At 40.2% G+C, this 19730-nt stretch overlaps 1 protein-coding gene across 9 annotated transcripts in view; it reads right to left on the reverse strand.

Annotated features, from left to right (window-relative positions):
- Positions 1-19730, reverse strand: part of KHDRBS2 (KH RNA binding domain containing, signal transduction associated 2) — a 340503-nt gene that overhangs the window by 274381 nt on the left and 46392 nt on the right. For all 9 annotated transcript variants that reach the window (XR_013181236.1, XR_013181235.1, XR_013181233.1 and 6 more), the window contains exon 2: positions 4953-5080. Coding sequence is in view for 1 of the 9 variants with exons in the window: in XM_054629453.2 (XP_054485428.1) it covers positions 4953-5080 (128 nt within the window). In the remaining 8 variants the exon portion in view is untranslated. The remainder of the gene's footprint in view (positions 1-4952; positions 5081-19730) is intronic.

Raw genomic sequence — 19730 nt, forward strand, 5'->3', positions numbered from 1 at the left:
ACTTAAAAGACCCCTCTTCTAATATCTGAGTGCTTAATAGGGCCTGGTATTTCACCACTGAATAAAATTTGTTGAAGTATCTTTTCATTAGATTTTTATGAATCTTAAGTACACTTTATATAAATTTTCTGGAATAATTTTCTGTGTATCAGTGGCTCCAGAAATTGGAATTTAATGGAAAAAATCAATTACTAATAAATTCCAGATTAAACACAGTACCTAAAGAAGTTTCTGCCCCTATTATTTCTGGTGCTGTGTAGATCAGAGATTCTGAGTGACAATTACACTTTAATTTGAAAATTTAATTGGCCTCAACTAAAAAGGAAATTTGAAACTTCTCCACACATTTACAAAGGTAAAGGCATTATTTTGTTACAAAGATGCACATTCAGTTATTTCATTAAGACCAGGTAGGGATAGAAATCTTTCAAGATATATGAGAAAGCATTCTTTATTTATACAACTATACAGGATCAATTTCAGTACAACACACTTCATGTAAATTAATAATTTTCTGTCTTCCAATGTTCAGGCTTCTCTTTAAAGAACTCAGTTGAAATACCAAACCAGTGAAATCTTTAGATTTAGTCTGGCATCAGTCTAAATTCCAGAATCTTACCAAGTAAAAACGCTTTTCTTGTCTTACATAGGAGGAAAAAACACTGGCAAGGCAAGTAAAAATCTCCATTCTGTAGTTAGATACTTCACCCTTATTCCTTTTCTAAAAATGCTGGAGTTTTTAGAATCTCCTGAAACATCTACAGGATTAGTGATGGATCAAATGTTCCTCCTGCCTTATGCAACAACAAGGTACTTATTTCATTAAAACAATACAAATAACAGAGAGAAGTCATGGCTACTCATTCAGCTCACTAACAGCCCAGGTCCCACTTCCCTTAGCAATTTTCTATTTTCTTGTCATTCCATTTAATTGACATATTAGTATATCTTATTCTTCATATCTTACTTCAAAGTGAACTAAACACACAAATCACCTGCAGATGATTAATATTACAACAGTTGTTTTGAAAGCACAACAGCAACTACCAGGTTTGAGAGAAACAACACATGAAAGAATGAGAATGCTAAATAAAAATCATGTTACTTGTCTGAGTTAGACAAAGACAGAATAAAAAAAGAAAAGTTCACCCTTCACAACGAATTCTTTAACACTGCTGAGTTGGTCTAATTTATTTGCTTGAAGTCATGAGTTTATGAAGCATAAAACAATATAAACTAACAATATTTGGTGCTGAATCTTCAAAACAGTAACAGATGCTGTGCTGGTTTTGGCTGGGGTAGAGATCACTTTCTTCAGTCTGGATCTGTGTTTGAATTTGTGCTGAAAATAATGTTGATATAATACAGATGTTTTTGATATTGCTGAGCAGCATTTACAGTGTCAAGGCTTTTCTACTCCTCATCCAACCTGACCTGCAAGGAGGCTGGGTGTTCTCAAGAAGCTGGGAGGACACCCAGCTGACCCCAAACACCAACAGGATATCCCAAACCATACAGCGTCATGCCCAGCATATAAAGGTGGGAGAAGGAGGAGACATTTGGAATGATAGCATTTGTCTTCCCAAGTCACCATTAGCTGTGATGGGCCCTGTTCCCTCGAGATGGCTGAACACCTGCCTATCCATGGGAAGCAGTGAAGACATTCCTGAATTTGCTTCACTTCCATGCACAACTTTTGCTTTAGCTATTAAAGTCTTTTGTCTCAGCCCACTGTCACTATTCCATCTCTCTCCCATCCCACTGGTGCAGGAGTGAGTGAACACCTGCATGGGGCTTGGTTGCTGGTTGAGGTCAAACCAAGACAGATGCACTGCAATATTTAAGACTTTTATACACATACTGTTTACTTTTAACTCATCAGCTATTTCATATATCTGCACTCACAGAAAGCAAAAGAAATTAACAAACTGAGCTTTTCCTAAATGGCTGAAACCCAGCTAAGCTGAAGGCAGGGAAAATGAGGGCAGAATTTCACCAAAGTCAGCAATATTTTAATTTACAATGTGTACTAGACAAGTTTGCAAACAAGAACTTCCTATTTTATGTGCTACATGAAGCTGAGGCTTTAAACAAACTCTCAAATTCTTAAACTGTGCAAAGGAACAAATTTTCAAAGCCCAGTTTAAATGCTCCTTAAATGAGTTATCACAGAAAAAGGTAGGAACTATAGAAAACAGCAAAAGCCAAACTACAAGAAAGTAAATGGCAAAAAATCTGTATTGTCATGCAAATGACAACGTTTCCCACCAAGTGTCTAAACCATCACTTTTGTTTCTCAGCAACAAGATAATTTCAGATTTTTTGGGTTTTTTTTTTTATTTTTTTAATAACCCACTCTTTTCCTATCTGTGATGTATTGGAAATAAATTCACACTGATCTGTGCTGAAGTCTTTTTAAACAAACCCTGAAGTATTTTCATGCAAGCCTTAGTTGGAATTCACATATCATGAAAGTTAATTAAAAAAAAAGGCATTATGGGACAGAAAGAAGGATCAACAATCAACAAAGACGTTGCATCACTATTTCAAGAGAAATTGTGACTGGATTGATTAAAAATATCTGCTGCATAGAGGAGTGTGTGTAAATGAGATGCTGTTTTTACCTGGGTACTGATATTTAAGATCATTAATCTTAGAAGAGATCATTGCTGGTGTATCAACTAACACCCCATCTCTATTTTAGATCCCTGTTTTAGAGCAGAGGAAAGAGGCCTCTGTCTTTACCAGCTGGTAACATGAGACAGCTGTTGCTAATCACAGCCTTTCATATTCTCTTCCTTTTGTCTGCACCAGACTGTGGACACTTGAGTAGAGACAATTTCATAAGGCTTATTCTGCAACTTCAAGAACTATTTAGCCACTAGAAGCATTTTGTGTTAACTTTTGCTCAAACCTTAAAATGCTGCTGCTGACTCTACAGCTGTCATTGAAGCTTAGCCTACAGACCATAATAAATTTTTAGGCCAAAGGTTCCCTTGGAGCAATTTGTATTTTTACATGAAGTTAAAGTAAGTGCAAATGTCTTCCAAGAGCTGCCCTCATTCCTAAACAGACAGCCTGTAAACTGTTGTTTTACATGGTTTTTAACTGGGCAGAATTTTTTTCAACAATTGTATACACCTGGACACTTTCTGCATGTTTTCAGAACCCTGCTTACCTAGCACTGCCCAAAAAAGCTTATCAGCAAACAATGAATAAATGATTTATAATAATGATCTTTCAAATAGAAATGACTCCTAAGTGAAATAATACGATAATTATCTTAGCTGTTTATAAATAAAAGGTCAGATCAACTGCTATTATTAACATATTCTACCAAATATATAAAACAAATCCTCTTAATTATTTTTTATGTTTTTTTCATTATTTATAAAGCAAGCTGAAGCAACTGCTGTGTGCTGATTTGCCTAATGTATACAATTACCCAGAAAAGACAAGACACTAGATCAGAGCAATCAGCTGTTTGATACTAAGCGTAAATGCAGTCCTTGAAAGATAGTTCCTAGAGACAGTATCAGGAAACCTGCAGTTCTGGGAATAATTCCATGCCAAGCACAGAATATTGCTAGCAAATCAACTACAGAAACCCTGCAAGAGATTATTCTGCATTACTGAATAAGTATTTCATTTCCATCCCACTGATTTCTTTTGCTCCACCACTCAAAAGCTGTAAAAAATGCCTTATATCTTTTACTATTCATTAATTTGACACATTCATTAAAGTAAATGAAGCTAATTTAATCACATTCAGGTGCTATATTGGATAGATGATAGTGTTTTGTCTTTTAAACAGTTTATCTTTTATTCTACTACCTTCATCAAACAGTATTCTGAATAATTATCACACTGCTGTTACGAAGTTACAGCACTATTACATCCTGAATAAGAACTTCAGGTCACCTACAGCATTTACACAAAATACCACAAATCAAGGCAAAGCACCTCAGGCTATGCAGTAAGAAAGTAATTCCTTATAGCACTGTATGTGTTTCTAAGGTCTTTAACGTTTGGATTATTACATTATCTCAGTTTTATATTCACTAGTCAGGAGGTAAGTGTCAGCTGGAATCATTGAATCTCAATTTTTTTTACACCTTTCATTTTGTTTGATGAGCTTTTTACCAATTGTAATTTATTGCTCTGATGAAAGTATAAAGCAAAAAGCTCAAAGTGTAATCAAGGCTAATGGTGAACCATGTGCCATGTGATAATAAATCAGCAAGGAAAAAATACTCTGGAGACAAATAGAGATGTTTATAATTTCAGTATGAATACTATTGGAATAACTGTTTATGTAAAATTAAAAACTGTATAAAAAACCAAACACCCAAGTTCCAAAAAAAAAAACCCAATAATCTCTTATAAAATACAAAATTAAAAACTTCCCATGAGTAGCTAAATTTTGCAAGAAATAAAATCCTTTTTCTGCATTAAAGTATGTAGCAATGAGAACTAATAAGAAAGTCTTAGATGCTAAAACATTTGATGTTTATCAACAGCAAGGAACATTGTCAGTCACAGCCTGCAGTAATCCTGACACTTGATCTTTTAAAACTTACTACACCGCAGAAAATCCCCCAACTCTTCCATGAGGAAGCTTTTTGGAGTTACTGGAACCTTTTATTCTTGAGCAACTGGTATTTTATTTTATAAAAGGATGATATATGTAAAAAAAAAAACCAAAAAAACCCAAAAAAACCTACCTGAATTTGAAAAAAAATCTCATTCACTTTAATTGCTTTTCTGAAAGGCCCTGAGACAGAAGCTAAAACATCTAAGAGCTAACATGCAACAGACACATTTATATAGGAGTTTTCTTTTTTGACTACCACAAAGCCTGCATATCATGACTCAATAAAAATGGTTGTGTGCAACTTTTTCATAATTTTATTAACAAATATTAAACAACTGTTAGACTAGATTTACAGTACCTTTGGATATTGCTTGACAGGGATCAGAACTCTCTCTGACAGCTTTATGTTTTTGTTGCTGATAACATCAAGATATTTCTTTTCTTCATCTTCCTTCTTGCCTTCTGAACCCTGAAATTTTTCCATTTCTGAAAAATATCACGAAACAGAACAATCAGTGACATGGTAGGTGTCATCCTTAGGAAGTTTAAACTTACACATTCCCACCCAGACCGTGCACTGAACACCTCTGCTGTCCACACTCAGGTGACAGGGACTGCTGTCCTTAAGAGAACCTGGGCTCTCAGCAGTGCTGGGAGGCAGAGGTGACAGCCCACAGGTCACACTCCACAACTAATTCTGCCCCAGCTGAAAGGGAAGCCAAATGATCTCAGCAGGAGCAGGAATAGATGAGGCTTACAATTCCAGCTGTCAGTCTCTTAAAGGGAATAACATCATCACAGCTTGATGCTTTTTGTAAATGTGACCTGCCAGAACTAAGCTGGATTCTAACTGCAATAGCTAACTTTCAGTACAAATACCAGAAAACTGAAGCAACTTCTTGTTGTTACTGAGTTTCCGTTCAAATACTTCTGAATTAGTTAAAGGTTATACAAAAGAAGATAAGAAATAGTTAACTCTTGCTCAAAAAAAGTCTTCAATTAAGAAATGCAATAAAGACCATTAAATAAATAAATAAATAAATAAATAAATATATGTAACTATTAAAAAAACCCAAAAACTATATTCAGGTAGAATAATTCTGAATTCTTTATTCCCTAAAGCTCTATAACCAACGGATAATAACAAATAATTGAATTCATCATCCAGCAAAGAGCATCATATATAGTGCCTGAGAGCTTCCTGACAGCACAGGTACTATTGAAAATCTGCTTTTACAGCAGTGACATTGTTGACAGCACAGAAAATGGCAATGCTTATAATGAGCTAATTATAACTGAATTACAGCTGAAAAGGGACAGCTGTGGGTCTCAGAAACATGCTGCTTCAAGGATGGGGAAGCAAGAGTGGAAAGGAGGAACACAGCCACAGCACTCTATAACATTCATATACAAGTTTCTTTGACTTCCAACAAGCATAAAGAAAAAATGTGTTGAAAAGAACAGCCCATGTCATGATTTGTTAATAAATGTTTATGCTGCTTTTATGAGATCAAGTAATTTATTTAAAGCCTGCACCAGCAGACAGTTCTCTAATGTTACAGTCATAAGCTTTTTTAAAACCTCCCAGAGAACACACCTAAAATACTTCAAATGGGATATATCTTCAATAATTTAGGATTAAAATCAGTTACAATCACTAAAAGCATCAGAAGAACATTTCATTATTGTAAAATACTTGAACACATGTAAAAAAATGTGGTATGTTGCATTCAGTTTAATTAATCTGGAAGCAGCAAGCTTCAGGAAGATTAATCTGGAAAGCAGCAAGCATCAGTTAAGTAAGTAACTCATTTTGGGTAGGTTTAATAGGAAAAAAGGTCTTTGAAAATAGCAAAAATTCCAATGCAATTATACAAAGGGCTGTGCTATGGGGGTACAGAGGGGAGAGACAAAGGCACATAAAGAGGGAAAAGTGTTACAAGCACAGTAAGTACTAAATGAAATATAGGAATTTCCCAAATGTATTGTGAACACAGTACTAAATTAGATAATTCTAAAAGGCAGGTGGGGAAAGTCAATCTACATGTACACATACATTTCACTAGAACCATGGAAGTTTAAGTTGGAGAAGACCTTTAAGATGATCAAGTTCAGCTGTTAATCAAGCTCTGCCAAGTCCACCACTAAACCACATCCCTAAGTGCCACATCTACACGTCCTTTAAATATTTCCAGGGCAGTCATTTCCCAGCGTAATCTGTTCCAATACTTGGTAACTGTTTTTGCGAAGAAGACGTGGTTCCTGCTGTCCAACCTGAACTTCCCCTGACACAGCCTGAGGCTGTGTCTTCTCATCCTGCCACTACTTGCCTGGGAGAAGAAACCAAGCCCTACCTGACCATAACCTCCTTCCAGGTAGTTGAAGAGAGCAGTGAAGTCCCCCTGAGCCTCCTTGTCTCCACGCTAAACAGCTACAATTCCCTCAGCTGCTCCTCATCAGATCTGTGCACCAGACCCTTCCCCAGCTCAGAGCTCCCTTCTCTGGACTCGCTCCAGCCCCCCAGAGTCTTCATGAGGGGCCAAGAACTGAACACAACATTCAAGGTGTGGCCTCAGCAGTGCTGAGTACAGAGGAACAATCACTGCACTGGTCCTGCTGGTCACACTATTGCTGATACAGGCAAGGATGCCATTGGCTGTATAAACAATTAAACTCTTTCTCCTGGAAAGCTGAAGACACTTAAAATCCTGTATGGTCAGTAGGGATGGGTACTAAAGGTTAGGACAAAATGCTCCACTTTGAATCATCTACCAGGCCTTGCAACCAGTCCCAGCCTTGTGTTTTGTTTTTGACTGAGAATACATGGAAGTTCTGAAATGAAAGTGGTGTTTTTGCTGAAGCTAATGCAAGACTACTTCAGCTGGGCTTATCAGACTTATGTGAACAAGAGTTTGTTGATCAACCAAGACTGAGACAAGCCTGTGGCACTTTAATTGGTTTTACTCCATGACAAGGGCTGAGCTCTAAACCCAGAAGAGCCAGTCCCAGCTTATTATGGGAGGCACAAGAAACAGCAGTGGGGAGTTGAGTTTCTTCCAAGGAATGAAAGGCAACAGAGAACCCATTTCAGGGGAGCTCCTGCAGCACTCAAGGTCAAATACAGAGAGAGAATCAAATTAATAGGGATCATGATGAGGGCCAGGCTGTGAGCCTAGAATTCCAGCAGAAGGCAGCAGGGACACTGGGGACATCAGGTTTCTACCAGGAAGCAGTGCCAATTAGCCCATGATCACAGCCAGACAGCTTCTGAGTATCATCTCCAAGGAGGGAGAGTCCACAAGCACCCTGACAGTGCTTGGTCACCCTCACAGTAAAAAAAAGTTCTCCAATATTCAGAGAGAAGTTCTGTGTTCTGGGCACCCCTCAAAAGAGCCTGGTTCTGTCTTCTTTGTACCTTCCTTTCAGTTACTGGTATATGTTGGAAAAGATCCCCTATGGAGTCTTCTCCAGATTGAACAGCCTGGAGGCAGCATTCCTAGTTCTGTCTTTGTAGAAGAGATGTTCTAGACCCTTCATCATCCCTGTGAATCCTTACTTGACACTCTCCAGTATGTCCATCTCTACTTATGTCCATCTCTACTGGGGAGCTGCACACTGGACAGACTGCTTGAGTGAGTATCACCTCTTTTGACCTGCAAAGTTGACTGAGGGGTAAGAAATGCCTTGAGCTGGTTTATTTCTAAAACAGAACATAGGGATGAGTATGATTAGTGTAACCTGTGAATTTATATGCAAAATATGGCATTAGGATTTTGCTTGACAGTGGAACAGCTGTGTAAGATGAGTTATTTTGGAAATTTTGATTCCTTAGGGCTGGAGTTTGTGTCTTCTGGGTGTGGTCCCCGAAAGCCCCACAATGTCACCAGGGAGTCATTGTGACACATGTGACAACAAGCATTTTGGATGCTTGGGGAAGCTCTGAAAGGCCACAGTGTCTGGCCTCCTCCACTGGGGACAGACATCTGAGGGTGAAGGGAAAAAGGATCCCCATCCCATTGTGTGCTTTCTGAGGGCACAAAGAAGATTTGCTGGACAAGGACACTGACAGGACCTGGGGTGCTGGTCCCAATCTGCCATGCACTCAGGCTCTGTCTGCAGCTGCTGAGAGGCCAGGAATTCCTTTCCCAGCCTCCCAGCTCCTGCCTGCACATATCAGAGAGGTCAGTTACCATCCTGCCTCAAGAGCTAGAACATGCCAAGACACTCAAGTGTCACTCATCTGCCCCAGGATGGTCCCTGGCATTGGTGGCAGCCCATTGGTGCCATCCTGAGGCAGAGTGGGCAGTTCTTTAAGGCTCGACTTTGGTAGCTTTGCTGCTGGCTGCAGATTGTGTCCCCAGCACCAGGGAACACATCAGCTTATCTCTTTGGTTTGCAGGACAAAATGGCCTCAGAGGAAGACTTTGCAGAAAGCGGCACCTCTTCCCTTGCTGCCAGCACCAGCCAGGTATCCCGGGCTGCCCGTCCAGGTGCTTCGGAGAACCTAAGTTGCCCGATCTGCCGGGCGGGCATTAATGACCAACCTTCCATGAGCTGGCGTTGGCACCCTTTCTGTTTTTACTGCATGGTGGAGTGGCTCCACAGAAGAGTGGAGGGCCTGATATGCCAGTCACCTTTTCCACATACATTCCACATGGTGGGAGACAGTAACTCTGAGGTGCACTCTGTAGAGGAGTCCATCAGCTCTGCCAGCCGTACTCCAGGAGAGCAAGCTGGGTCCAGCTCTGCAGAAAGAGGTCAGCATAATTCCCCAGGACGCCAGCACCGCAAGTCTTACAGCAGAAGCTGTGGGGGCAGCCGTGGGGGCAGTCGTGGGGGCAGCCGTGGGGGCAGCCGTGGCAGGGCCCAAGAGAAGAGCCGAAGCAGGTATCCAAGGAGGCATCATGATGACCACACCAGGGCCCAGCAGGCCCAGGGCTACAACCACTCAAGGAGCAGGAGACGGCAGCAGAGCAGGGCTCGGAGCACCGCGCGTGACAAGGGCCGAAGGACCAAACAGCGCGTCCGTGCCCTCTCAGGGAGGCGTAAGCGCCGTCAGCAGGAATACCAGGTTTCTTTCATAGAACCGAGGGCAATAAGGAGCCGATCCCGGCAGAGGTTGGGCAGATCTTCCAGCCAAACACTGAGGGAGTATCTAAGGGAGATGGAACGCGATGAGGGACGAGCTCTAAGGCAGGACTGGTTCATCCGTGCCTCTTCTGGGAGGAGCAGGCGCCAACAGTGGGGGCGCCAGCATTCTTACAGAGAAACGCAGGTGGCAAGGAGCCGAACCCAAGGGAGGTTCCGCAGCCCACTGCCCCTGAAGGAGAATCCAAGGAGGATGGAATGCTGTGAGAGACAGATTGAACAGGGCATCCATGCCTCCCCAAGGAGGAGTGAGCGCCTTCAGCAAGCACGCCAAGTTTCTCTCATCGAACCACAGGTGACAAGGAGCCAATCCCGGGGGAGGTCCCGCAGCACACAGCACCAAACAGTGCGGGGGAATCTAAGGAGGATGGAACGTGACATTCTAACCTCCATGAGGTGGGGTGAGCGCCATCAGCGGAGAGGCCAGGCTGGTTTCACTGACTCACAAGTGGCAAGGAAGTGATCCCCATGGAGGTCCCGCAGCCATGCTGGGCACGAGCCTGGTAGGACACACTACCAACAAGGGAACTACTGTATGCCCTCTTACCAGTGTCAGGAATGATACTACTTCAGACAAAAACAGCCCCTACTAACAATTGCAAAAATAAAGTCAAATCAAATGCTCAAGCCTGGGGCTAAGGATCTATTCCCCATCAAAAAATGCATCTGAAAATCTAAAGACACCTTTAAAAAGCTTTTTCAGGTTAGGGGGATAACAGGTACAAAACTTAACTGCTGCTTTTGTCATTCTGTTCTCTGGTACCCACTTGTGTATAAAATGGGGTAGTGAACATTTCGTATGGGGGTACCTTTCTATCTGTATTTGGTTTCCACAGTGTGACCAACTTTTTCTTGGTTTTGCCAAAGACATCAACAACTTATTAGGAAATCTCTTGTCCTTCCACACCTGTTTTCTTACACTTTATCCCAAACATCCCCCAGAGGAACTTCTCCTGTTACCACTCTTCTCACAATGAAGCAGTGAACAGTGAAGTCAATTTACAATTACTCTATCTCACAGGCACTGCCTATAATACCAACCCAAATGTAATGTCTGGTAGAAAGCCTCTGAAAAGGTTTTCCTTCTTCATCTTCTTCTTTAAAGACTTTAACAATAAACCCCAAAGCCTTCATGGAGAAATTTGCCCCTATGCTACGCCCTGTACAAAGCCTCAGGTTTAATGCCCAGTGTGGCACTACAGGCTACAGGCTCTTCAGACCTTGGCCAAAGACTACCAAAGTCATCAAAAAACAGTGTTGTGTCAAGCACTGTTACTTTCAAGTAAGACTGGAGCAAAAAGAGGGGTCTTCTCAAAAGACAGAGGCAATACACTAATTACTGGAGCAAGACAAACTGTATTCAATTTTTGTATTGAACTACAGTCAGCCACTACTGTGTACACTTTTCATGTCTCTCCATGACTAGTACCACCACAGAAAAGAAGCATTAAGACAATCTTATGAAGGAATCCTGGCCAGAATCAAGCTGCCAACTTCCTCACAGCACTGACATGCAGCTAGTTGCTTTAGCTGAAAATTTTTACTTGCCAACTGCAAAAACAACGGTCAACTGCAACACACACTACACAAACAGAACCAATGCCTTTAGTGAGATGTTGCATTCATTGCACCCCTCATGTTTGTGTTTAGCTTGTTAGTTTTCTGTGCAGCCACTGATAAATCCCCCAAAGGAAAAGAGGTGGCTGCCACATGGACAATTGACTTGTGGGAGACAAACCTGGCTCTTCATGAGCATATGGAATCATTCAAACCTTCCCCTGTCATGAAATCTGGAGGGGCTTTCTTAGCTTGAGTGTGATTTGAGTCACAGAACCATGGAGGCACAAAAGGAACTGCAGAGAACCATCTAGTGGAACCTCCCCTGCTCAAGCAGAGTCACCAAGAGATGGTGGCCACAGGACTACAGCCATACAGCTTTTGATTACATTCCTGCACATGTCAAAAAGGTCAGTCGCAGTCACCATCCTGCCCTAAGAGCTGGAACATGCCAACACAATCCAGTGTCACTCATCTGCACCAGGATGGTCCCTGGCACTGGTGGTAGCCCAAGTGCTGTCCTGACACAGAGCAGGCAGTTCTTTAATGCTTTGCTGCTGGCTGCACACTGTGTTCTTAGTGCAGGGGAACGTGTGCTGCTGCTTACAGAAAGCGATAGGCAGTATAGGATCTTGTGACCAGCTGTATTAGGTCTGCATGGCCTGGTTTTGGAAGTAGGGGGAGCTACAGGGGTGGCTCGTAAGAGAAACTGCCAGAAGCTTCCTCAGTGCTTGGCAGAGCCAATTACTGGTGGTTCCAAAGATGGACATGCTGCTGGCCAAGGCTGGGACAACTATAAATCGTGGTTACATCTCTGTAATAACATGTTTAAGAAGAAACAAAACAAAAATTGTGGGGCAGTTGTAATTGCAGCCAGAGAAGAGTGAGAAAATGTGAGAAGATAAACTTTGCAGACATGAAAGGCAGTGAAGAAGGAGGAGCAGGAGATGCTCCAGGCACCAGAGTCAAGATTCCTCTGCAGCCTGTGGTGAAGGTCACGGTGAAGCAGGCTGGACCCCTGCAGCCTATGATGATCCATCGGGATGCAGAGATCCACTCACAGCACATGCAAGGCCACACACCAGAGCAGGTGGCTGTGACTACATGGAAGACCTGAGGTGAGAGGGACCCATGCTAGAGCAGCCTGTCCTTGAAGGACTGCAACTCATGGAAAAGTGAGGTTTGAGGGGAACTGTTGCCTGTGGGATGGACTCACATTGCAGCAGTGCACAGGGAGAGGCTTCCTGTGAGATGAACACATGCTGGAGAAGTTCTGGGAGAACTGTCTCCCATGGGAGGGATCCATGGTGCAGCAGGGGAAGGATTCCTGTCCCTGAGCAGCAGGAAAAGCTATGGGTGATGAACTGACCATAACTCCCATTCCCTGTCTCCTTGTGCTGCTGGGGAAGGAGGTAGAGCTGGGAAGGAGGGGGAACAGGGCGGGGGAAGGTGGTTTTATTGTTTTATTTTACTTCTTATTATCCTGCTGTGATTTTGTTAGCAACAGACTCACTTTATATCTCTAAGTTGAGCCTGTTTTGCCTTTGATGGCAATTGATGGGTGTTTTCTCCCAGTCCTTATCTCAAACCATGAATCCTTCATTAAATTTTCTCTCCTCTGTCCAGATGCTGAGGGGAGTGAGCAAGTGGCTTTCCTGAGTGCCTGGCATCCAGTCAGTGTCAACCCACTACACCAGTGGAAATAAAATGTCCATAATCAACAGCATTCCTCCACAGAGCACAAACACAAGGATCTCAGTGGTACTTTTTCTGCACCACTGATCTTAGGTAAAAAGCAAAAATAAAGCATTTTAAGAAGACACTTCATATATTTTCCACTCATTTTTGCTCTGAGCTAACCAAATGAAACCAGGGAGACATAGAGCGATTCAACTACCTCCCCCAGTATCAATCCTCAAATACGCCTCGTTTTTACCTTTCACCATTAACACAGTAATCTTGCATCTGCTTCTGTGTAACACACATCTCTCATTCCTCTTCATTGGAAGAAAACATGCATACTTCAGTCATGCAAAAAGAGGCCCTGACTAGAGAAGTATCAGGGACAAAACCCCATTTCTAGCTAGATCTTTTTAGAGATATTATTCTCTATGAAAATTTATCCTGACCTATCTCCAGAATTTGAGCTGTAAAATTCTGGAAATATTGTCAGCCCATTTATGTGTAATTTTTTTGAGGGGACTAGCTTCTTTTTCCTTCATGGATTTATAAAACAGAAAGCTAAGTTAGTAGCTCTTTTTCAGTATTCTCTGCTTTACTCTTACAGTGCCAATAAAATGATGTTAATTACATTTCTCTTCAAAGTCCTTGACACCTATTACAAAACTTCTCTAATGAATATATTTTTTCTATTAAAATTAGGCACCCCAGAGTAAAAACATCCTTTTGCTACACTTAAGAGTCATGTCAAAACTCTTCAAAAAATAATTTTCTTCTTGTCAGTCTGTCCAACCCACCAAAAAAATTAAATCTCACAATTCTTTCTGCTGTCAACATTTGCCTCCCACTTAAAGGAATTTTGCAGCCTATCTGACTTTTCTTGCCTTTGCACTTGCAGTACTGGCACTGCTTCAATCAAGAATCATGGGCTGCTGTTAACAAGGTCAAGCCCTCTGAAACAATCATATGTTTCTATTAATGGGAATGATTTCTGGAATGGGGGTATCACCAACTTCTTGCATGCATGTACTATTATGTATATCAAGATTATCTAGTACTCAAAGTACACTTTTTCTGCAGGGTAATGAAAGAATGTTTGAATTGTAAGAGGAAGAATGAGACAATGCCAGTGCAAAATAACAATCACCAAATCATTGACAGCTCTAAATTAGAGAGAGCATTTTTAATTTAAGGTTCATTAAAAAATTACATAGTGGGAACTCTGAATACCAAAACAGCGTTAACAAAAATTCCCAGCATATTTTTAGAAACAGAAAATACTGGAAACATACATGAAGGCTCATCTTCTGTCCAAGGCATTACATTTTAATTGAAAGCAAGGCTATTGAATTTTGAGTCATGGAAAAAAAAAAAGGCAGATGGCTCAATAGTTGAACAAATTAAAATGAAGTTAATTCATAAGAAGTGACCATCCTAAAAGGTTTCCAGTAATAAAAATGGCATCCAAACTCCTAAGAATTGGTAACTTAAAAGTAAAAATATTGAGTGTACCAAGAGTGGTTGGGAGGGGTTATAAGGACAGTACAATCAGCCATGAGCACTGGCTCACTATATTCACCCAGAAACACATTCATGTATTGTATTAACAACATTCCTTCACTTTATGTACACATACTCATTAAGTCACACAGCTAGTGGGGATGATTCAGGGAGGATAAGGGAATAATTCTTCTTACATCAGACACAAGTAAAACAATACCTCTGCCAGTGATTAATTTAATACCTGTTAGATAATTGTGGGCCAGATCTACATGTGTATGTCACCTGTTTTAGACAAATACAAACTGAAGCTTTGTAACTGCATTAACTCAAGTTGAATCACCTCAGCTCTCAAGCAAGAAAAGCGGCTAGTAAAATAATGCTCAGAAAGAATTCTGAAAGACAAGTCAAAAAGGAATGACAGAGATGCAAAATCAGGCCAGTATGAGAAGAAACAAAAATGGGTATTTAGTGTTTCTCAGGAGGGGAAAGCATCTATTTGCGATGTTACAGATTGAAAAAAAACAACTTTTAGGTATAGGATGAAATTACACAGGGGAACTGCTGAAAGCATCCATATTGATAAACTCAAGTATTTTACAGATTCTTCCCTTATGACTAGATTCCATCCCATGAGGCACTGAAGGTCTTTTCAATTTGGGCATATCTGAAAATACAGCATCCATTACAAGTTTAATTTATTATGCAGGTATTTTTTTATTGTTGGACTTTATGGCTGTTATCATCTATCAGGCTGCCTATTGTATAGAACATAGAGAAATTGCAGAAAAGTGATTCCTTTAGTAGGTACTCGTGAGACTGCATGTATGTGCAACAGTGGGCCAGACCTGCCCTCTCCTCCCCAGAAAGGAAAGACATTGGCAAAGTGGAGCAAGGTCAGTGGGGTCACCACTCATGGTGGTCAGAGCTGGAGCACTTGCCCTGTGAGAGGAGGCTGAGAGAACTGGGCCTGTTTATTGTGCTGAGGAGACAGCTCTGAGGGATCCAACAGCAGCTCAGCAATGCTGATGCTCCCACAGTCATGCTCCTCACAGGAGTGTGAAACAAGGGTGACATAAAACAGGGAAAAGGTGAAAATAGGAAGGTTTGGCCTGTGTATAGGGGAAAGTTTTCTCAACACAGTCCAGCAGTGCTGCAGGCTGCCCAGATATACCATCTCTTCCACTGGAGGATTTCACAATCCACCTGGAAATCCCGGAATAACTTGGTCTGAACCCTTGGCTGGCCCTGCTTTGAGCAGGAGGTTGCACTAGAGATCTCCCAAGGCCCCTTCACATGTGAACTATCCTAGGATCCTACAAATCCAAAAAATTTCAGACTTATCCGTGTCTGTCAAATTTTTGGAACTTGTCCAAAAGATTTAAATGTCATTGCAAAAAAGTTAGAAGACAGAAACAGCATGATTGCATAATCCTGCATCCTTAGCAAACTTTTTAACAAAATGTACTAACATAGGTAGAAAAGTAACTAAAGATCTAAAAAACTTCAGATTTCTAATTAAATGAAAACCAAAGAGTATTAACAAGAAAACAAAGGAGGAAAATTCAAGTGTGCAAAAACTTATATTTCTATCCCCTCTCTACACTGACAACTGATTTTTACTGTCTGGTCACTACTTTGGCTCTATCCATCACGTAATCAGCAGCTTGCAAGGGTATGCCACAGGGTAGTTTCTTGTCCAAATTATACTATTGATAGAAAAATAATTACCTAATGTATCTATCTACTGACCTATGATTAGATCAGTATAGATTTAAAAAGCTATAAAGAGGATACTAGTAGTGTTAAATAACTAGAAATGTCCTGAAATGAAAATATTAGTTCTTACTAAATTTATGAACAACATCTGCTCCAATGCACACCCTCCCATGGAGAGTTTTAAGTCTGATTAGCAAGTAGTTCCTCAAGACAGTAGTCCATATAATCCTAGTTCAGTTGCTGAATACACTCCCACTATCATTAATATACTATCCCATGTAATTCTAGATAGATAGCAACTGCAATCACAAAAAAAAAACAAAAAAAATCAAAACAAAACAAAAAAACCAAAACCAAAACAAAAAAAACACAAAAGAAAAAAAAAGATAAAAAAAAAACCAGACAAACAAACAAACAAAAAAAAACCAAAAAAAACCGAAAACCACTATTTACAATGAAATTTGCTGCAGGAAATTGATGGAGTCTTTCTCACCTCAGTAAAAATAACCAAGAACAATCCAAAGGTCAGCATCAGCAAGCGCAGTAAGTTTGCAGTAAGAAAACATCTGGGATGCATTTTGAATGAGATGACTTAATAAAGTTGCTGATAACATTTAAAGGGTGATAACAATGTTAGCTTCAAGATATAGGTGCTTTCTAGCTTTGGGAAAAAAAAGGACTATTATCAGGATTTTAGAAGGACTATTAAAGGAACTGAACAATTACAACATTGATTAAATATATTTTTTTATCTAATTGTTAAAAAGAGAGCAAGCCACTAGGTAAGATTTTAAAGGCTAAAGTTCTTTCAAAAGTGTCTCTGAAGTCAAACATACCTTTGGGGAGTTGACCTGTGTTGGAAGTTTGTTTTTGGCAACAGTACTGCTTTAGCTATGGTGTGCAGTTCACTAAATAGCTGTTCCCAGTACAGTTTTCCCTTCTTACCTCTTATCTTCAGAGCAACTTAGACAGTATTATGAATATGTCACCAGTTGGATGAAAGGCAAACCTGAAAGTTGTTGGAATACTTTTTATTTAATCCTGGGTTTCTTTCATCTGAGAATGAGACTACTCATAAAAAGAGAAATAGAGAGCATGAAGATTTATTCAGGCAAGTAAAAAATAAAGCAGAAACCAACAAAAACATCACTAGTGTATTTATTTGCGAACATATCTCTAGGTGTCCTTGAATTTAACACCCTAAAAACTGTGTTGCTATGACAGGTAAGAAAAGAAAAGTAGCTTTTTACCAAAGATTTTTGTAGTTTCTACTGTGTCAAAGTTTATTCAACAAAACACTTCAGGACACACTGAAGTGTTCTCACAGATTAATTTGAAGAAAAGGCATCAGTGCAGTGCTGTGCTACATATTGTGTGGTGTGGAACAGATACACAGGGGTGAAAGATGAATCGATCACTGAAATCGCAGGGAAGCCCACCAGTGACATATGCATTACCTAGCCCTGACTATCTGAAACCTGCTGGAATTCTTGAGTGGGTTGCTCTACCCAGCTGGAGCTACCAGCCAAAAGGAAGTTTTTCTGTCTCTTCACAGTTTCTGGGAATTTTCTTTTACTCTCTTCAGTCCTAGAACTTATTAGTGACAATAATGTCTGCAATTCTGTCCTCAGAGCAACACAGAGATATGAACCAGCCAGCAATTTTTTCCTTTCTGCTCTTATCTAGCCTTTTTCACACTTTTCTCTATTGTGAAGTAGAACAGCTGCAGAATAAGACTGATGTCTAGAAGTTCACATTATTGAAAACTATGAAAAGATGCTATATACTGAAGTTAAGAACCAGTATAAAATTTTGCTTGAAGTTCAGGCTTCCCACTGACCTCTCCTGATTTTCCAGTTAGCAATACCACTAATGAGCTGCTAATCTCTGCTCAGACAGTTATCAAAGTATTTGAAAGGAGTCTTCAAACCATCAAAAAATTAGTTTTCATTCAGGATGTGACTTCAGATCTTGGGCTTAGAAAGTCATCTGTATCTGAAAGACTGACAGGAAAACTGAAGTTCAGAAGAGATGAGGATGGAACACCAAGTAAATGCAAGGAATTTGCAGCTGAGAGGTGGAGAGATTTTAGAGTGTCAGAGTATGACCTTTGCTTCCTAGCATGCTTCTGTCAGCAAAGAATGGCTCTGACTGCTATACAGATGGGAAAATACTGAGTGCATTCACATATGTAAAACAAATAATTATATATAAAAACCTCAAACTTTTTATTCCTAACTGGTAAAAAAGCACAAAAGAAGGAAACAAAATATTCAAGTTCTGGTAAGAACAATTATGTTCACCTGTCTACAATGACATTCTCTTAAACATCCACTGTTTCATTGAAGACTTCATTTACAGAAAAGTAATGTAGCCAGCATACATATCTAGCCTAAGGTCAAGTTTAATGATGTTCAGAGATTTACTGTATGTTATCAGGATTTCCTAGCTCATCCAAAGATTACACCATTTCCTATCACAATGGAATATGACTCATCTGCTTCAGTTGCAATACATTTTAATTTGTCTTACTTGAGACTGAGAGCCACAGTTACAAAGAAGAACTTTTTGACAAATTGATATTTAAATTGAAGGACTAAACTAGTGATATCTGAACAGCAGAAAGGTAAGCCTTAACTCACAAACCCACTGGAAAGCACATCTTTACTTTAAGCCTCCACTTGGAAGTCCTTACAAACAAATCCTTGCCCCAGAGGATCAGTAGCACACACTAAAAAGATGATCAAACTTCCCATACCACCTCTTCAGGACAAATTGTCAGCAATATCTAAAAATATATGGCCCATGAAAACCTGAATTAACACACCTGTAAATGTGCAGTGAGAACAAAAGAAGCTGAAATGAAGCAAATGTGTAAAATTAAAGATATTTTAATAATCTGAAGAGGTTTTATTGGTTTTATTTTTCTGCATTTGATTTTTCAATGGATTTGACAGAACACACTCATGCTCACACCTCACTCAGTAGGTTTTCCTCACCCAGGATGCACTTCAGGCCACATCTAAGTACTGGCTGCTCACCCACTCATCTGCAGACATGACAGGGACATGAGAACAAGGTACCAAAGCTAGGGCCTGCTCATTTAATGAAACAGCCATAACATAAGGATACAGAAACCAGTCCAGTAACCACATCAGAAGTAGGAACAAGCTACATACTAGTTTTTGTTATGTGACCCTGAGTGCTCTTGGCTATGATTTACTTACACAAGAAAGAGCTTTGGCAACGGAGGCAGGATTAGGGCCATTCTTAAAACTTGATATAAACCAAGTATCTGCAAACTATTAAGAAAAAAGCAGGAAACCTCAGTATTACCTGGAAATAGGATGCTCTATGGCAACCAAGGAAATTTCAAGTGAACTTGTATTCATAAGCAAGAAACCGTGTTAACATCAGGTAATATGATGTCACTACTCTGGGTTATTTGACACAAGGAATTAAAACTCATGCTAGAGTGGTATCACAACTGATACTCTGGCAAACAAGATGCATGTTTTTCATAGATTTGTCA

Source organism: Agelaius phoeniceus, chromosome 3, assembly GCF_051311805.1.
Source record: "Agelaius phoeniceus isolate bAgePho1 chromosome 3, bAgePho1.hap1, whole genome shotgun sequence".
NCBI classification, from domain to species: Eukaryota; Metazoa; Chordata; class Aves; order Passeriformes; family Icteridae; genus Agelaius; species Agelaius phoeniceus.